This window comes from Eulemur rufifrons, chromosome 6 (genome assembly GCF_041146395.1).
Source record: "Eulemur rufifrons isolate Redbay chromosome 6, OSU_ERuf_1, whole genome shotgun sequence".
NCBI classification, from domain to species: domain Eukaryota; kingdom Metazoa; phylum Chordata; class Mammalia; order Primates; family Lemuridae; genus Eulemur; species Eulemur rufifrons.
The window spans coordinates 60,506,081-60,524,812 of NC_090988.1; the positions used below are offsets into that span (position 1 = coordinate 60,506,081).

Sequence of the window (18,732 nt, forward strand, 5' to 3'; positions counted from 1 at the left end):
TACCACCCACATTAAGCTAGAATATTGCCAATACCTACATTTTAGAAACTCTTTTTTTTTTCTTTTAAATTTTTCAGATTTGTAAATAGCACTGGGCACAGTGACATGCCTGTAGTCCCAGCTACTCAGAAAACTGAAGCGGGCAGATTGCTTGAGCCCAGGAATTTGAGACCACCCTGGGCAACATGGACCTCATCTCAAAAAAAAGAAATTTATAAATAGTAAAATGTATAATTTATATATAGTTTCATGAATTTTTACATATGTCTAGATTCTTATAACCACCACAGGCAGGATATAGAACAATTCTAATACCCCAAAGAATTCCGTCATGCTGCTCCTTTGTGTTCAGACCTTCCCCTCATCCCTAACCCCTGATCTGTTCTCTGTTCCTATATTTTTGTCTTTTCCAAATTGTCATGTAAATTGAATCATACAGCATAAAAATTCTCAAGACTGGGTTCTTTCACTTAGCATCATGCATTTGACATTCATCCATCTGATGCCCTTGAATCTTAAACTCTATAAACTCTGTCTCCCAGGAGCTTATAGGGGCCCTGTTTTGTATAATGTGAATTCAGGCCTGGTGTTGGCAAGGTATAAACCTACCCGGACAGCTTCCCCACTGCCTAGGTTTACAGAATTATTTAATTATTTAAGCAACCGATTTGGGATTCTTGAATAAGTACTGAAAAATTTTTATAGATCTCTTAATAATTTTTTTTCTTGTCAGTAAATACAATTTTCTAATTTTTCACTGAAGCATTCTCAGAAAAACATTGCTTAGATGAGTATTTTAATCACCTGGAATTAGGTTACCTGTCTGTCAGGTTCTTAAGACTTGACAGGCCTCATTTTAATCAGAAGGAATAAGAAATCATGGTAGTTTTATGCTGGGCACAGTGGCTTATGTCTATAACCCCAGTGCTTTGAGAGGCCATGGCAAGAGGATCACTTGAGGCCTGAATTCAAGACCAGCCTGGGCAACATGGCGAGACCTGTCTCTACAAATAATTTAAAAAATTAGCTGGGCGTGGTGGCACACGCCTGTAATCCTAGCTACTGGGGAGGCTGAGGCAGGAGGATTGCTTGAGCCCAGGAGTTTGAGGTTACGTTGAGCTATGATCATGCCACTGCACTCCGGCCCTGTCTCTTTTAAAAATATTTTTTTAAAAAGGCATTCCCTGGAAAGATTTCCTTCGACTTCTTTCCCCCTCCTTGACTAGTTTCTACCCCTTGTCCAAGGTAAGCAAATATGAATGTATAATCTTATTTTCCCATTTGTTTAAAAACAAAAAAGTACATACCAACCTTATTGTTCTTTGTCTAGTTTATTTCACTTCATGTATTTATGAGATCTTTCTATATCAGCGTAAGGAGGGCTTTTTCATTCTTTTTTATGGCTGTATAATATCCTATTATATGGCTATGTTATTACTTATTTAACCAGTCCTCTGTTGATGAACATTTGGGTTGTTTTAATCTTTTGTTTTAATAGACAATGCTATAGGGAATTAAACCTGTGTCATTGTATTTGCATTCATACATGTTCTGATATCTCTGTAGAATAAATTCACAGAAGTGGGAATGTTGGACAAAAGAGTATGTACGTACATCTATAACTATGAAATTGAGGCTGATGGAACAGCCACCATTTTTTTCTTTTCTTTTTTTTGAGACAGAGTGTCACTCTATTGCCCAAGCTAGAGTGCCGTGGCATCAGCCTAGCTCACAGCAACCTCATACTCCTGTGCTCAAGCAATCCTTCTGCCTCAGCCACCCAAGTAGCTGGGACTACAGGCATGCGCCACCATGCCTGGCTAATTTTTTCTATATATTTTTAGTTGTCCAGCTAATTTCTTTCTATTTTTTTGGTAGAGACGGGGGTCTTGCTTTTGCTCAGGCTGGTCTTGAATTCCTGAGCTCAAACCATCCACCTGCCTCGGCCTCCCAGAGTGCTAGGATTACAGGCGTGAGCCACCGTGCCCGGCCCAGTCACCATCTTGAATGTTACTGTTCACTATGCCAGAAGAAAAAGTGTTCTGGGGTTTGGCAGTGAAGTGCTCCAGCTCAGAAATGTCACACTGCAGTTCTGTTTACAATATTTTTGCCAGAACTAGTCACATGTTTCTGACGAGAAGTCACCTGTCACGCTTACTGGAATTCCTTTATGTGTGGTGAATCATTTTTCTTTTGCTGCTTTCAAGATTTTATTTTTGTCTTTGTCTTTCAACAGTTTTACTGTGATGGATGTGGGTGTGGATTTCTTTGTGTTTATCCTAGAGTTCATTGAACTTATTGAATGTATAGATTAATGTTTTCCTTCTTCAAACTGGAGAAGTTTTCAGCCATTATTTCTTCAGATATTTTTTCTACTCCTTTCTCCTCTCTGCTTCTGATATTTCCAGTATGCAACTGTTGGTGTACGTAATGATGTCCTGCATTTCTCTCAGGCTCTGTTCATTTTTCCTCATTCTTTTTTCACTCTGTCTGTTGTTTCAATTCCATAATTTCTATGAGTCTATCTTTGATAGATTTTTCTTGCAGCCCTAATACACTGTTGAGTCCTCCAGTGAATTTTTCATTTTAGTTATTTTACTATTTCAACTCCAGAATTTCCATTTGATTTTTTTTTTATAATTTCTGTCTTTTGGAGTTTGAGGTTGCTGTGACCTAGGCTGACGCCATGGCACTCTAGCCTAGGCAACAGAGCAAGACTCTGTCTCCAAAAAAAAAAAAACTTCTGTCTTTTTGTTGAGATCCCATTTGATGGGATATTGTCATTACTTCTTTAGCATGGTTTCCTTTAGTTATCTGAAAATACATCATTTTTAACAACTGCTTTGAAGTCTGTCTGCTAAATCCACTGTCTGGGCCTCTTCAAAAGGCAGTTTCTATTGCCTGCTTCTTTTCCTTTGCATGTCTCATAATTTTTTGTTGAAAACTGGACATTTTAGATAATGTGTGGTAGGAACTCTGGATACTGATTCTACCCTTCCTCATAGCTTTGGGCATATGCTGTTATTTTAGCAGGGCTGTTTTGAGTGTCTCTTTTTCTGCTCTCTCTGTTAAGCAGTCAGTCAACCTCTGTTGTTATCACACCCAGCTGTTAAAAGTTCACTAATTTCAGCTGATTGCTGTATTGTTTTTCACAATGCCGTAGGGGCAGTGGTCCCCAACCTTTTTGGCACCAGGTATCAGTTTCATGGAAGTCAATTTTTTCAGACTGGGTGTGGGGGGGTGGAGGTGGAGCTCAGGCAGGGATGCCTGTAATGGGGAGTGGCTGTAAATACAGATGAAGCCTTGCCTTACCTCCTGCTGTGTGGCTTGGTTCCAAAGTTTCATGGAAGACATTGTTCCTCATTTGGCAGTTGGGGTTAGGGGGTGTGGAGATTTTTACTCAGTTGAGGGTTGAGGGTGGGGGGGTGTGGGGCTTAGGCAGTGATGTACCGCCTGGTTCCAAACAGGCCACAAACCTGTACTGGGCTGCTGTGGCCCGGTTGTTGGGCACTGCAGCCCTAGGGTCTGTAAGGTTTTTGGATAGGCCAGTGCCAGAGAAAGAAAGACGAGCAGAGTTGAAAGGGGTAAGCAATGAGGCTTTATTGGGGTGCTCCTGGGCGAGGTTCACAGGCCCCAAGAGAGAGAGACCCGGGAAGTCGCATTGCCCAGAAGTCTGAGTGGGTTTATATATGTTTTTAGGGATGGGGGTAGGGATTTCTTTGGCAGGAAGATATATGGTGGGGAGAACAAGGAATTGTCCCTTGCAGTTTTAGGGCGGGTATTGAGAAATAGGAGGGGCTGGTGGTATGTTTGGACTCCAGGAACCAAGACTCTTATCAGGGTAACCATCCAGGTGTGGTCCTCCTTTAATTTAGCTGGGCCTTGCAGGCATTGTCCTTGGCAGGTCCTTTAACTTAGCTGGGCCTTGCAGGCATTGTCCTTGGCAGGTCGTGGGCCTCTTCTTTTTCCATTAGGGAGGCGAGGGGTGCCTGCCACCAGCCTTACAGGGTCTAACTTGCCTCACAGTCTGATTAAATTCAGGCCCACGTGTCTTTAAGGCCCGTCTTAAAGACTACACGTCTTTGAGACTTGTTCCTACTACCTAAGAGCTTGTCTTAGCTGTCTCTTTTCCTGGTTCTCTTTCAAACTTTTTGTCTGGTCTGTGGCTTAGTTTGTTCTTGTGAAGCTATCAGCCTCTTCTTAATTCCTTACCACCAAAATCTCCATTGTTTTTGAGAGTGCCCTTAGGCTTGTACTTCATTACACTTTCAAATAACGTCAGTTCTTTTGGGGAGAGCTTCAGAGCCTGGCTTTCTCCCTGGGCAGAACCTCTGTGCAATGTTCTGGAGCTGGGGATGGAGGCAGTGGTTTGCTTCTCTTGGAGTGATACTCCTGCTTTATGAGCCTGTCACTAGGTGGAGGTGATGGCCTTTAGTCTTTGCTGCTTGCCTCTCCCTGTGTGGAGCTTCTGCCTTCTGCCTCACAAGTGAGTTGGGACAAGGGTGATTGGGCCCACTATTCTCAGCCTGTCAGACTGGGGATAGAACTTCTGTCCTGTGAAGGGCTGGTGGAGGAAGGGAGCCCAGACCTCTCAGCTACTCTTGACTGGAGTAGAGTTTCTACAACATGGAGCTGAGGAGGATGAAAAATACTGGTGGCCTTCCTCCTCCCAGAAGATGTCACAGCCCTAGATGACTGAGGGGAGAGGGAGCCCTTGGTCTGGGTTCCATCTGCCTGGAGCAGAGCTTCCTTCTCACTGACATTGTGGGGGAGGAGAAGGGAGTGCATTGTGCCTCAAATGCCATAGATGCTCACTGTTCTTACTGAGATGTAGTAGATTTTCTTAGATAAATATTCTCCATTTGCTGTACACCATTAGTATAATTTTTAGAGACTTTAAATGGTTGTTTTTAAAAATAATTTATACCAGTTATGGTTTTGCTGGGGAAAAGGTCTGTGGAGCTCCTCGTGCCACCCTCCTGGAAGTTGAGTTCTAGTAAAAGTTTTAAGAAATAATGTGTAAGATGACAAAACTGTACAGAAGGAGCTCAAGAAATAGCTCTCAATCCTCATGAATGCAGTTGCAAGTGAATTTAAGGCAATGACTGTACTAAAACTTTCTTTGCAAAATGTTGTTCAGGCTCATCAGTAGTCATTCATTTACTAATTTGTTTTGTATGTTGATCTGACAAATTGTTGGAAGGGAATTCCAACGGAGCTGAAAGTTTTTATTCTGTGTTTATTGAATGCTAAGAATGTTTGGCTTCACCCACATGTTTAAATGTGACTCTCTCTCTCTCTCTCTCTCTCTCTCATGTACTCCACTGTAACAATACTCTTTTTCTGTGGATGGTTTTTTGCTTGGGTAGAAACTGGAAGAAGCAGCATCTCGTGCAGCAGAAGAGGAAAAGAAACGCCTTCAGACTCAAGTGGAACTGCAGGCCAGGTTCAGCACAGAGCTGGAGCGAGAGAAGCTTGTGAGTACCACGTGGCTAGGGAAAGCCACTGCAGTAGCTCACAGAGCCAGCCAGGGTTGGGAGAAAGGCGAAGGGCTGGGAGCTGCTGGAGTGAGGCCATCTCATCAGCTTGGTTCTGCCACTGACTTGCAGTGGGCTATTGGGAAAGTTATGTGTTTGTTCATTCATTCATTATCTGTTTATTGAGCACCTTCTCTGTAGCAGGCACTGTGCCAAAAATATAAAGGTAAAAGACATAAACCTTCTTTTCAAGACCTCTAAATAGAAATTTATGGAATGGGGTGATAAGTGCTTGGTTAGGGTAACAATATATCCTGGTTTGCCTGAGACAGTCCCTGTCATCCTGGTATAATATTTAATAACTTCCCTTTTCATTCTCAAAAGAGTTCTGGTTGGGCAAATAAATAGTGTTAGGGCCCAGGGGAAAACTTCCGTTTTGCCTGCTGAAGATTTGCTGGAAGATCAACTGACACAAGGCAGATTAATCGCAGAAAAGGCATACAAATTTATTAATATGTACAAAGGGAGAACCACAGTGATTACTCCCAGGCCCCTAGTGGGGTTTAGAAGCTTATGTACCATCTTGAGATTACAGAAAGAATCAGGACTTGGATCGTGGCAAAAGAGGTTGTGGTTGGGAGAGAGAAGAGGAGGCCTGGCTAGCAGAGGTGGTGGTGGTATATAGATGAAATCTCACAGGCGCAGCCCTTGGAGAGAGTAGATGGTAAATGTTTCTCTCAGATCTTTAAAAGTGTCAGACTCTCAGTTAATCTTTCCTAGATCTGGATAAGGAAAGGCCTCAGATAAAACCTGGCTGCATCAATGCAGCTTTTCTCTACAGATGCAAATCTCCTCCCCACCAAAGATAGCTACTTTGTCTGCCACCCCCTCAACAGCCATCTCAAAATAAGTCAAGGAAGTATATTTTGGGGTGAAATATTTTGATTTCCTTCAATGGCTATGGAAAAAGTAAGCATTGGTTCCAAGATGTTTCTCCTCTCTAATGAGCAAAGTTAGGGGTGGGGTGGTGTTCTGAAGTCATAAGAACATCTGGATTCTGGTTTGCTGCTCTTGGCAGCTCTGATTCATCTTAGAGGCTCCCATCCCCATGAGACCCAAGGTCCAGGTTGCTTTAGGTAGTTAGCTGATTAATTGGAACACAGATCTTCTCACCTTGAGTGATACTGCATGGGAGAGTACTCGGTGCTGAGCCCAGTGCCCAATATATGTGTGTGACATTTCCTTTAGTCACTTTTTAGCGCTTAGAGTTGAAGGAGGCATGTTTGTGTTATGACAGAAAAGCGCCTGGAGGAAGGCAGATGTGATGTGAAGAAGCAGTGCTGCTCTCACAGCCAGAAGGTCTGGCCTGTTTCCTCTCTGCTCCTTCGTCCTGAGCATTGGCTTTCTCTTCTTTAAATGCTGGATGATCATATGATCTCTCGTGACTCTTATGAGTACGAAGTAAGCTAATGCAAGTGAAAATATTTTATAAACGTTAGAGACATAGGCTTATGTATATGATATTACATTTAGGAAGGCCTTCTCTTTTAATTTTTAAGATAGGGATTCAAAACTCTTTAACCCAGAAGGGGAAAAAAAACCCCTATAACTTGTTAAGACACTAATTGCTTACTAGTTAATTGCTTGAGTTCCTTCGGGGCTGGAGGTGCCCTGGGGAGGGACAAAAGGAGAGGTGGAGGCAGCCAGGTAAGCACAGGAGACCTGCAGGCTAATCTTTACTTTCCCCTTTAACATTCTGACTGGGAAAAGGTTCATTGCTTTTAGAGAAGACTGTTGGTAAAGAGGTTATGGCTTTAAGATAGAAAGGAATTTAAAGAGTAATTGTAAAGGGAAACATTTTTTTTTTCTTGACTTGAGTCTTAAAATATGGAGTGGAAGGGATAGAAAATATACCAGGGCAGGAACACAGCATTCTGGGTTGCAATTTGTTTTTCCCAGACTGTTTTACTGTTAGTATTGGGTGTGGTGCTCCTGACTCTTTCATCTTTGTTTTAAAGATTGAAGGACAGGGCCCCGCCATCCTGATGGGCTGTGCTGTGGCTATGGGCAACCCCTCCGAATGGAGGGGGAGGGGAAGGGGTTCCCTGAGGAAGAAGTCTACCTGCGTTTAAACGTGACCCTCATGTGTTTGTACCATCAGATCAGACAGCAGATGGAAGAACAGGTTGCCCAAAAGTCCTCTGAACTGGAACAGTATTTGCAGCGAGTACGGGAGCTTGAAGACATGTACCTAAAGCTGCAGGAGGCTCTCGAGGATGAGAGACAGGCCCGGCAAGATGAAGAGACAGTGCGGAAGCTTCAGGCCAGGTGCCAGATGGGTTTGCAGCCTTTGCCTTTATGTACTTTGCTTGGGCTAATACAGTTTCTCAGAATGACTAACAAATAGTGGAGAGGGAGGGGTGTTTCAGCTCTGGCTGTGACTTGAGCTTGAGGTGTTGTCCAGACTGGGCAGACCTTGGGACTTGGCTGGCTGCGTATTTCTTCTTCTCATTCTGGGGCACTGGGAAACCCTTGCTCTGGGCCTAAAGAAGGACTTTATATCTATTTTAGAATAGTTTGGTGGGTGTGTTGGAAGGGGTACCCTTAGTCATATTCTAGAATGTCCACAGACCTAGGATCAGCTCTGGTGGAGAACTTGGCTTCTTTAACATGTTCCAGACCAGAGAAGGCCCTAGGTATGGAGGCAGAGGTATGCTCAGGCCAGAGTTGCAGCCACATTTGGGGAATAAGGAGGAAATATGCTGTTTGGTCATTCAGGATTGGTAACATTCCTTCAGTAATTACTACTTGAAATCTTAGTTTTAAAAGTTATTTTGAAATCTAGATTTTTTTTTTTCTTTAGAGCTTTTAAAGTTAGGTTTACTACTTATGATAGTCATGTTCTCAGATGAGAACTCTCAATTTTGGGCCTTATCGAAGCAGGGAGGACAAAATAAAATGAAGACCCCAAAGGGAAAATTTGAGCTATTCTCTTCCAGCTTCTACCTTGCTGCCCTATTTGCATTCTTCAAAATGGGAGGGGGGCACTAAAACATAGTAACTGTAATAGCACCTGGTCAGTGCAGATATACCCAGGCTTTGAGCTGTGACCCCCTGTTTTTGGGAATAGTTATGAGATGAGCTGGGATAGATTTTCCGTGGCTGCTATTTTACATGTAGAATAGCAAAAGATGTTTGTTTAATCTTTAGGAAGGAAGAGAGAAAAAAAGGAGTCTTTTAGTTGTATTACTTTGCCAAAAGTGACTTCAAAAATAATTTGGTTTTGAAAATTTAGATTTTATTAAGGAAAAAATCATTTTCTAAACAGAAAATTAAGTGCTTAGCGTATTGCCTGGCATGCATAGGCCCCACGGGTATGTTTACTGTACTGTGGTATTAACCAGGTTCACGGATCTATTATACCTTCCAGTACCACTGGGCAGTGATGTTAGCAGAAGATCCATTGCATGGGAAGGTTTGAGTCCCATGTGACTTCCAAAGAGTGGCATTCTATGTGATACTAACTCATTTTTTGAGCCACTTGATAATTCATTCTATATTAGGAGTTTGTAGATTGTCCTTTTGTAGAGAATTCACAGGTGAGATATGCTATATGTATTACTACAGTTTTGAGGGAATTTGATTATGACACAACAGAGATTGGATCACAAATGGAACCAGATAACTCTAGAAATTTACTGAAGTATCAGGTATTTAGTGTTTATAGAATGAGTGATGTTTTGAATAAGGGACAATTTTGGATAATTGAAGCCAGTAGTTTTTAACCAGTGATAGATATCAGAATCACCTTACCATGCTTTTAAAAAATTTACCAAATTAAAATATCTGTGGATAGGAGCTAGACATGAATATTGCTATTTTAAAAGCTCTGGCTAATTATTTTGTACACTCTGATTAAGCAAATAGTAAAACAGTTTCAGCCTTTTGAATGCAAATATAACTACTATATGCAGCTCTGCTCCAATAAGCTGAAAGTAGTGCACAAAAATTTAAGCTTTTCTTGGTGTGCAAAGTCCCTTCTATGAATATAACTATTTTACTATTCTAAAATGGACTTCCTCTAGAGGTCATTTTTAAGTGAGGCGAGTTCTTCTTTTTCCCAAAGTCACTGAAAGCTGAGTCTGATTCATGGAGGTGTTCTTTCAGATTGGCAAAAGGGACTTGCACTTTGCTCCTCAGGATAGGCCTTTCTGGTTAGGAAAAAACAAGGGAAGTCATCATGGACTTGGGTTAGAAACACTGGCACTAATGAAATGAAACAATCTTAGGCCGAGGGTCTATGAAGTTAATTTTTGATGTGCAGTCCTAACAGTTATCTAGCCTCTTCTGATGGGAACTCAGAAGAAAACTGTTCATTTAACATTTGCAAGTTATTGGAAAGTTCTTGAGGCTGAGCCATAATCTGTCCCATTATGACTTTCACCCATGTTGGATCTGTAAGGTCCAAAAGCTCTCCTTAGTCATGTCTGTATTTCCAGCCACTAGTATGGTGCTTGGTGCACAGTAAGTGCCCAGGGAATATTTTCTGAATGAATGCATGAATCCAAGTTCTACTCATTGGGGCCACATGGAACAACAGTCTCTCTTTCAGGTGATATAATTCTTTTAATGCATTTGAAGGCAGTTGGGACTAGGCTCTGGAGTGAGGTCTGGGTTTGATCCCAGCTCTGGTACTTCTAGCTGTGTAACTTTAGAGAAGTTATTTCACACTTTGAGCCTTCAGTTCCTTATCTGTAAAATAAGGGTAATTGCCAACCTTGTAGGGTTGTTGTGAAGATGAAATGAAATAATGCATGCCAAGTGGTCAGCATAATGTCTGGCATTTGTAGTCACTCAGAGTGTTTTGCTTTCTATTCCTTAATCTTATTTGTAGATGGGGAAGATATATTAATATAATGAGTAGAATGTAAAAAATAAGCATTCAAAAAAGATATTGACAGGCTGGAATGATGGTTTTAAACCAAGAGATAATTTAAAATATCAGCAGAACAAGTACAGGATCCAGGAGACCTGGCTTAATATTAAACAATTCTTTTGAAAAGATTTAGAGTTTGACTTCTGTGATGTGGTTGCCAAAAACCTTGTACAGTCTTAGGCACCCTTAATGAATTTGAAGTGTCCAGAGCAAATGAGGTAATAGTCCCACTGTAATAATATGAGCTGTTATTTACTCCTGCACCTGTTAGGGACCAGGCTGCAGAGCTCCCCCACCTCCTGCCCCGCTGTGGAAAAATTGTTTTCCATGAAACTGGTCCCTGGTGTCAAAAAGGTTGGGGACCATTGATTTACTTGGCACTTACTGGTGGCAGGCATATAAATACCCTACGTGCATTATCACCTTTAATCCATCAATAAACCTTTGATGGTTGGTATAAAGCTGAGGCACAGATAGTGAGGCACTTGGTCAGGAGTCTTGTTTGTAAACCACAGAAACCAACTTGTCTTAGCTAAAGCAATAAAATAATTTATTCGAAGTTTCTTAAATTGTTCATCATTTTCACAGAAAGGCAGGTGGCCAGGCCTTGAACACAGGTGGGAACCAAGGGAGGATGAGCAGCCCCAACTACAGCCCAAACCTGGCATGGGAAGAGTCCAGTGGATGCCACTGATGCCAGCATTGGTACTGGGTGTCAGCATTGCCCATGGGAGCTCTCGACACTGAATGTTGCTGCCACCAGCAAGATAAATTCTCAGTGGCTCTGCTTCTTTGTGTCAGTTGCTTCAGAGTCAAAGTTCCACGAGGGGTCTCTGCTCATGCTTCCACTGCGTCTTGGCTGCCAAGGAGTGGTAGGGCAGGTGTCTTGCGTATGGATTCTGTAGAGGGAGATGGGCCTTGCCTTCCATTAAGACTCCTACTGTGGCAGATTGTCTAGACACATGAAGCGGGTTCAGAGGCTGGGCAACCTAAGCACCTGCAAATGTCCATTCCCCTTCCATACTTTTACAACTAGAAGGAAAAAAACAGGGGCCCATCCAGTCTTGTTCATGGTTGTATCCCCAATACCTAGAAAAGCACATAGAAGGCACATAATAAATACATGTTGAATGAGTGGATAATCTCTTCACTGGTCAGACATTTGCAGTGTTGTGTTCAGTTGTGGACATCAAACTCCAGGAGACATCTAAGGAGCTGGAGTGTGTCTTAAAAAGGATATTGAGTCTGGAAGCTGGGTCCCCATGGTTAAGCCTTCATCTGTAACGTGGGGGTAACACCTTGCAGGATTATTAAGGGGCTATCAATAATGAAGATAAAGTGCCAGACATGTAGTAAGTGTTCAATAAATAGTATCTGTTATTATCCTGCCTTACTTATATTAGCTCCTTCTTCCTTCATCTTCATTGATTATCAGCTTTTCCTCTGGTAATAGGTTTTTACTAGATGAAAAATGTTTTAATGTTGTAGCAACCAGGCAAATTTCAAAAGTTGGCTGTACCACCTGGCAGGTGGGTGACCTAGTACAGATCACTTAACCTTTGTGCCTCACTTGTTTCATCTCTAAGATACGAATAGTAGTACCTAAGTTCACCATGAGGATTAATTGAGAAAATACACTTGACTCTTAGCTCAGTTCCTGGCACACATTAAGCAATAGCACAAATGTTTTCTTTTTTTCTTTTCAAAAGAGGGTAAAACCTGAGAGAGCTTGGAGCAGGGCACATGGGCCACTTTACCTGCTTTGTGAATATGAATTTCTCTGGCTCCTAGTTTCCTCCTTGTAAAATGAGAGAGGGGCTTGAAATAACCTCAGATACTCTCTTGTCTAAAATGCCTCCTTCACCTGCTGGGTCAGGGTGGTGACCTGGGCAGGATCTGATCCTGAGATCTTCTTCCCATTGTAGGTTGTTGGAGGAAGAGTCTTCGAAGAGGGCTGAACTGGAAAAGTGGCACTTGGAGCAGCAGCAGGCCATCCAGACAACTGAAGCAGAGAAGCAGGAGTTGGAGAATCAGCGTATCCTGAAGGAACGTGCCCTTCAGGAGGCCATGGAGCAGCTGGAGCAGCTTGAGTTAGAGCGGAAACAAGCGCTTGAGCAATACGAGGTGATCACACTGGGCCAGGCAAACTTGTGTGTTTAAAATAAAAAAAATTGTTTTTCAATAATAGGATATTTGCTTAGCTGTCAGTACGAAGCTATAGTAAGAATTTTGCTTAGCTGTAAGAAGAAAGAGAGGAGGTTTTTATGGGAGATAAGTATATCAGTCAGAGTCCAGTCAGGAGACAAATAACACAATAATATGGATGGGAAAGGTTTAATATAAAAAAATTAATGTTACAGCTCTTTTAGAGTTTAGTAAGTGTTCCAGTCCTCACCAGAAGACTCCCTTCCCCCTTCAAAAAATTATCAACCATAACATTACCTGCTAAGCTGGAAAGAAGACTTGAAGAATGCAGGAATGGCAGATGTAGGACCCAGCCACTGCCTCTAGGACTGAGGGAGAGATCCAGGGAAGGAGCAAACTGCAAAAGGGTCCCTTGCCCTTTAACCCCAATGCTGTGAGCTAGACCTCTTTGGAGGGAGCCCACAGATGTCAGAAAAGTTTGCAAAGGTGCTGTGCCAGCAGAGCTCACTGGCAAGCTGCTCTCTAGGAGGAGATGCCATGAAAACTCACTGTGGGTGAGCACCGTGGGTGTCCTGAGTGTCACAGAAGCCTTCCAAGTGGAATCTGGAAGAAAAGCCCCTTGTCCGCTTGTTCCTTCAGCACCCTCTACTGACAAAGTTTACAGCTACTGCCACCTAGTGAGGGAGAATGATTCATTCTGATTTCACCAGCAGGACAGTGAAGGGTGGTTTTGGAGCGGAGAGGCAAGTAAACTGTAACTGGCACACAGGATCGTATGCATTCATCTGTAATTAGTGTGTGTATGGTCTGGGTTCCCATCCTGGCTCTGCTGTTTCCTCCCTGTGTGACCTCTCTGAACCCTAGTTTCCACTCTGTACAATGGGGGTTAACAATAGTTCCTGCTTCTCTAAGTGGCCGTGAGGATTTAATGAGATAATCTACAAGCATACACTAAGGGCCCAATCATTGTTATTTGGGTCTTAAACTACTTGTGTGTCTGCATAGTCCAAAATCCAATTTTTGTTCCAGGGAGTTAAAAAGAAGCTGGAGATGGCAACTAATAAGACCAAGAGCTGGAAAGACAAAGTGGCCCATCATGAAGGATTAATTCGACTGATAGAACCAGGTAACAAACTCTATGAAGTAATCATATATTTATTTTTAAATTTATTTTTGTTTTATTTGTATATTTGCATTATACTGAACAAAAATAACCTTTTTAGTCCAAATGTTTAAAAATCAAGCTGTTAGGGTAAATTTTTCTTGAATAACTTGCCCTCTAGTAGGTAGGAGGGCCCCAGTTAATCCCATCTGTATACATCTTGTGGTTGTTCTAGCTGGTATGACATTTATGGATATTCCTCAGAAAAGAAATAAAGAAGAAACATTTCTGTTTTTTTCTGTGGAGAAATGATAATGTACGTAGAAGAATACAATATTTCCTATATTTAAAGCATGTTTGTCTCCTAGGTTCAAAGAACCCTCACCTGATCACTAACTGGGGACCTGCAGCTTTCACCCAGGCAGAACTTGAAGAGAGAGAAAAGAACTGGAAAGGGAAGAAGACCACAGAGTGACTGTATGTGACAGAAGTCACATCAGTTGTGTAGATACTGCATGGCAGGAGAGCTTTATGCTAAAGACAAAAGAAATGGGCTTTGCTGCTTCTAACTCTTCTTCCTTCAGTGCCTCTAACTGGGTCCATATCCTAAGGAAGCCTTCCCTATTTATCTTCCTGAGAAAAGAAAGAGAAAAAAGGCAATATTGTCAAGCTCTTTACTTTCTTTGAAAATTTCTTCAGCTTCTGAAAATTACCTTTTAGTTCTCTCAGATTCTTCTCCGGATGAGGCAGTGTGCAGACAGCAGTCAGCTCCATCATCTGCAGCACTTGGAGGGGAGTGGGGCGCAGGTGCTCTGTATCACTGGACAGTCAGAACCTCTTTGGACCTGGGTGTCAGCTTTTTCCTTTGGCAGAATGTTTTTAAACTAGATTGGCCAGTCTGCTTGCCATTCCATTCCAGTTGACATGAAGCGCCTTTGACCACTGGTGCTCTGATGGAGGAGTCACGGAGCCACTGCCTTTCCAGGTTGCCCTTCTGGAATGTGATCTGGTCAGTGGAGGTTTTCTAGCTTCTAAGATGTTTCTTCCCTATCCATCATACACTGGCTTGTATCATTCCCATGTCCTTTCCCCTCACCTCATAGGAAAACATCCCTTTGCTCATTACTCTCAGCCTACTTTTCTCTCTCGTTCTCTCTTGCACTCTCTCTCTAGAAAATGATGTGCTACCAAGTATATGCCAGGCTGTGAGAGGATTATGTTAAGGAGTAGAAAAGCTAATTTGAAATAAAAATTATTTGGATAATTTATAAAGCAGATTATATGCATATGGACAACGGGAGGTTGACGTTTGCTAGATTCAAAATATCATGAAGATAATGATGTGTCCTTACTGAGCCATGGTGTTAACCTTTGTTAGGTGGGCAGCTTTTCTGCCTTTTCCCTCCTTCCATGGGTCACAGTAGAGGAAATATCCAATAAAAATAAGCGTAACAGGGAAATTTGGATCATAGTTTCTATGCATCTGATTTGAAAGGAGTATTGAGGAAGGTTTTCATATATGATTTATCTTTGGATAGAGAGTATTATTCATGAGATCAAGCCTTCTAACAACTTAGAATTTTTTTTTTTTTTTTTTTTTTTTTTTTGTTGAGACAGAGTCTCACTTTGTTGCCCAGGCTAGAGTGAGTGCCGTGGCGTCAGCTTAGCTCACAGCAACCTCAAACTCCTGGGCTTAAGCGATCCTACTGCCTCAGCCTCCCGAGTAGCTGGGACTACAGGCATGCGCCACTATGCCCGGCTAATTTTTTCTATATAGATTTTTAGGTGTCCATATAATGTCTTTTTCTATTTTTAGTAGAGACGGGGTCTCGCTCAGGCTGGTCTCGAACTCCTGACCTTGAGCAATCCACCCGCCTCGGCCTCCCAGAGTGCTAGGATTACAGGCGTGAGCCACCGCGCCCGGCCTACAACTTAGAATTTATAAGCAGCAGTAGTAACTCTATGGACAGCAATAACGCTTAAAATTGTAAATAAATTTGGGGATAGTTCAATTGTTGCTAAAAAAAAAAAAAAAAGGCAGAATTCAGTGGAATAATTAAAGTCCCTCTCTCTCTACAAGTATTAAATGAGGACCGAGAATCTCACGTGTCCTTACACTAGTGCTTGCATAAAAGTAGCAAGGAAGCTATTCCAAAAAGATGTACACATCTAGAGAATATGGTTTTAGAGATTTCAATGTATATATTTATTTACATGAAAGGAAACTGGAATATAATCCCATAAATTACCACCTTTAATGACTGGAAAATATTTGCCAATGAAATGATCTTAGAAATTTATCTTAAGGTTTTTAGCTGTTTAATAAAAATGTAACTTTATTTAATGATTTCTTATAGTTGCCTTTATAAAGTTTAGATTATGATCTAAAATATCTTTGTATCATGTGCCTTCAGAATTTAACAGCTGATTTGGGTGCTGGTTTCTGCTCAGCTCCTTATCAGCATCATCATTTTATTTAGCAGCTGGGAGGTATATCAGATCAAGACCTAGATGAGAAATGGAACTTTTCCCGTGGTTTGTTTACACATCACACCAGGGGACTCCAGTATCCCTCATTCCAAATTAAGAAAAAGATACTTCACAAAGAAGCTGATGACCTATGTGAAATCTATGGGGTGGAAACAGTATGGGCTTGGGAGTCTAATGGCCTGTGCATGGTGGGGAGGGTGGTGGTGGAATAACGTGAATTTCTACTTTTGGGAAGTGGTGAAATAGGCCATGTACCTTTGCAGAATGTCTTTCCTTAAACCTGGCTTGTGCCACAGCTACCGCTGAAAACATGACCTGGGGCTTATAGGCTTCCATGGACCTCACTGTCTGGCCCTGAGGACTGCCTGCTTTCTGGTCTCATACGGACTTGCACTTGACCAAGCAGTTCTATGTGGTTGTGCAGAAGCTTTCTATTTAATGCATTGTGTTACTGGTTTACATCCTGGCTTCGATGGCACTATCTCCAGGAGGCAAAAATCCTTTAAAACAGTGCTTTGGCTAAGATAGATATTAACGGATCAAAGCACAGAAATGAACTGAGTAAATCCCATTTGGATTGATATTTTCATACTAACTGAATTCTTCTTAATATTTAAAATGGTGTCAACTGTCAAAGTGCTAATGGAACCCATGGTGGTTTTACTTTTGTAATTACTGTACAGAAAATCTCAGAAGTGTTTGAGTGCTTGTCATCATCAGGCCTTTTCCCTAGTAAATAGGGAGGGATATGATCTTTTATAGGAATTATGCATGAAAAAGTTTTAAAAATGTATTTTTGTGATACGCTATGTTGAGAGGAAACCAAATATTTATAATCTTCAAACATTCTTATTGAAACATTGTATAATGTAATATGCTCAACTTTAATTTTTTGCTAATTTTTCTAAGATATATTAAAAATGTTTTGTATGTTTTTTTAGTAAAATGGACCCAGTAAGAAAATTAAAATACCAGAACAACATACATTTTAAACTGATTTAATAAAACAGTGGGGTAAAGTTGTGTGTATGTATGTTTACTTTCATATAATGAGATAGACTTTAGGGACACTTCTTAAAAACACTGGGGTTGGTGTTTAGACCCCAAGAAGTTGGCTATGGCCTTATGTTTGGTGTTTGAGTCACTAATGTGGGCAAACCATGGCTGATGTGTCAGCTCTCAAACGGGAACTTACAAAGATGATTTCTCCTTCATTGTTGCTGTTACCTCCAAATCCTCTTACCTCTGTTTTCCTGTATTTTCTTTTTATGCCTTTCAGTTTTTCTTTCACCAGAGTAAACAGTGTGGTTTTTTTGTTTTGGTTTATGTGGCTACCAAGATAAAACTCCTATTGTGGACTAAGCGGGCCCACTCAGTCCAGCTTGATTGTGCATTGGAACGCTGATCTTTCCCTTTTAGAGGGAAGGTGGGCAAGAGAGAACACTAGTTGGTGTTTTTTAAAACTGTTCCTTCTCTATTGCAGTGGTTCTCAACTGGTGGCCATTTTGCCTTCCACCAGGGGGCATTTGGCAATGTTTGGAGACATTTTCGGTTATTACAACTGGAGAGAGCATTACTGGCATCAAGTGGGTACAGGCCAGGGACGCTGTAATACATCCTACAATGCACAGGGCAGCCCCCCAGGAATGGAGGATTATCTGGACTAAAATGTCAACAGTGGCGAGGTTGAGAAAACCTGCTCTACAGAAAGGCAAGTTCTATTATGCAGAACACAAAAGGCTCAGGGTTTCCCTGTCTTTCAGAAGTCTCAGGAGCTGACCGACCCCTTTGGTGTAAATGAGGTGCACCTGGAAGGGAGAGAGCAGGGGGCAGGAGCTTTGGCACACCAAGTGTGGGGCATTATGCTTCAGAAGCTCTCTGTAAAGGCCTTTCTACATAGATCCGAAAGGAATTGCTTTGGATGTTTTATAGTCTTTCTGTGCAGGTTGTCGAGGCATGATGTGTAAAAGCTGCCTTGACACCCATTTCTTCCCATGGGTGGTGAAACACAGGGTGGGTCTGTCAGTACCATTCAGCAGCTGGTGAGGAATGAATTTTCGGATTTACTGCCCAGGTGGTGATGTGTCCCATACAGCGCTGGTGGTTTTTCTATCTGGCAAAGCCTTAATTGTGCTTTTAAGGTAGTGCCAGCACAGCACAGCTGCCTGAGCGGGGTAAGGATCAGGTAATGTCAGGCCACATGGAAGTGTGGAAGAGATTCCTCACAGCCTTTACTAGTGCAAAGCTGGTGCTCAGAATTTATTGAAAAAAATCATTCTTGGGAATAGTTTATGGAATATCTATTTCTTTTCTCTCTTTTCCCCCTGCTCCCATCTTTATTTATATATTCAATTTGAGATTATAAAAATCACTCTTCAACTTTGAGAAACTGTTTGGCAACATCTGCTAAAGCCAAAGACACACCTACCCAAGAGAAATGAGGCTTAAGTCCAGCAAGACTTACGTAAAAAGATTCACAGCAGCTTTGAACACTCCAAACCAGAAACAACCCAAATATCCATCAGTAGAGAATAGAAAAATGAATTGTGATATATTCAAACGAAGGATACTACACTTAAGTG

At 41.7% G+C, this 18,732-nt stretch overlaps 1 protein-coding gene across 2 annotated transcripts in view; it reads left to right on the forward strand.

The window, feature by feature from the left end:
- SWAP70 (switching B cell complex subunit SWAP70) overlaps nt 1-15,169 on the forward strand; it is a 68,950-nt gene extending 53,781 nt beyond the window's left edge. For both annotated transcript variants that reach the window (XM_069469558.1, XM_069469559.1), the window contains 5 exons: nt 5,370-5,477; nt 7,639-7,805; nt 12,339-12,537; nt 13,588-13,684; nt 14,029-15,169. In XM_069469558.1, the coding sequence (XP_069325659.1) occupies nt 5,370-5,477; nt 7,639-7,805; nt 12,339-12,537; nt 13,588-13,684; nt 14,029-14,135 (678 nt within the window). In that variant the 3' untranslated portion in view covers nt 14,136-15,169. The remainder of the gene's footprint in view (nt 1-5,369; nt 5,478-7,638; nt 7,806-12,338; nt 12,538-13,587; nt 13,685-14,028) is intronic.
- The last annotated feature ends 3,563 nt before the right edge of the window (nt 15,170-18,732 follow it).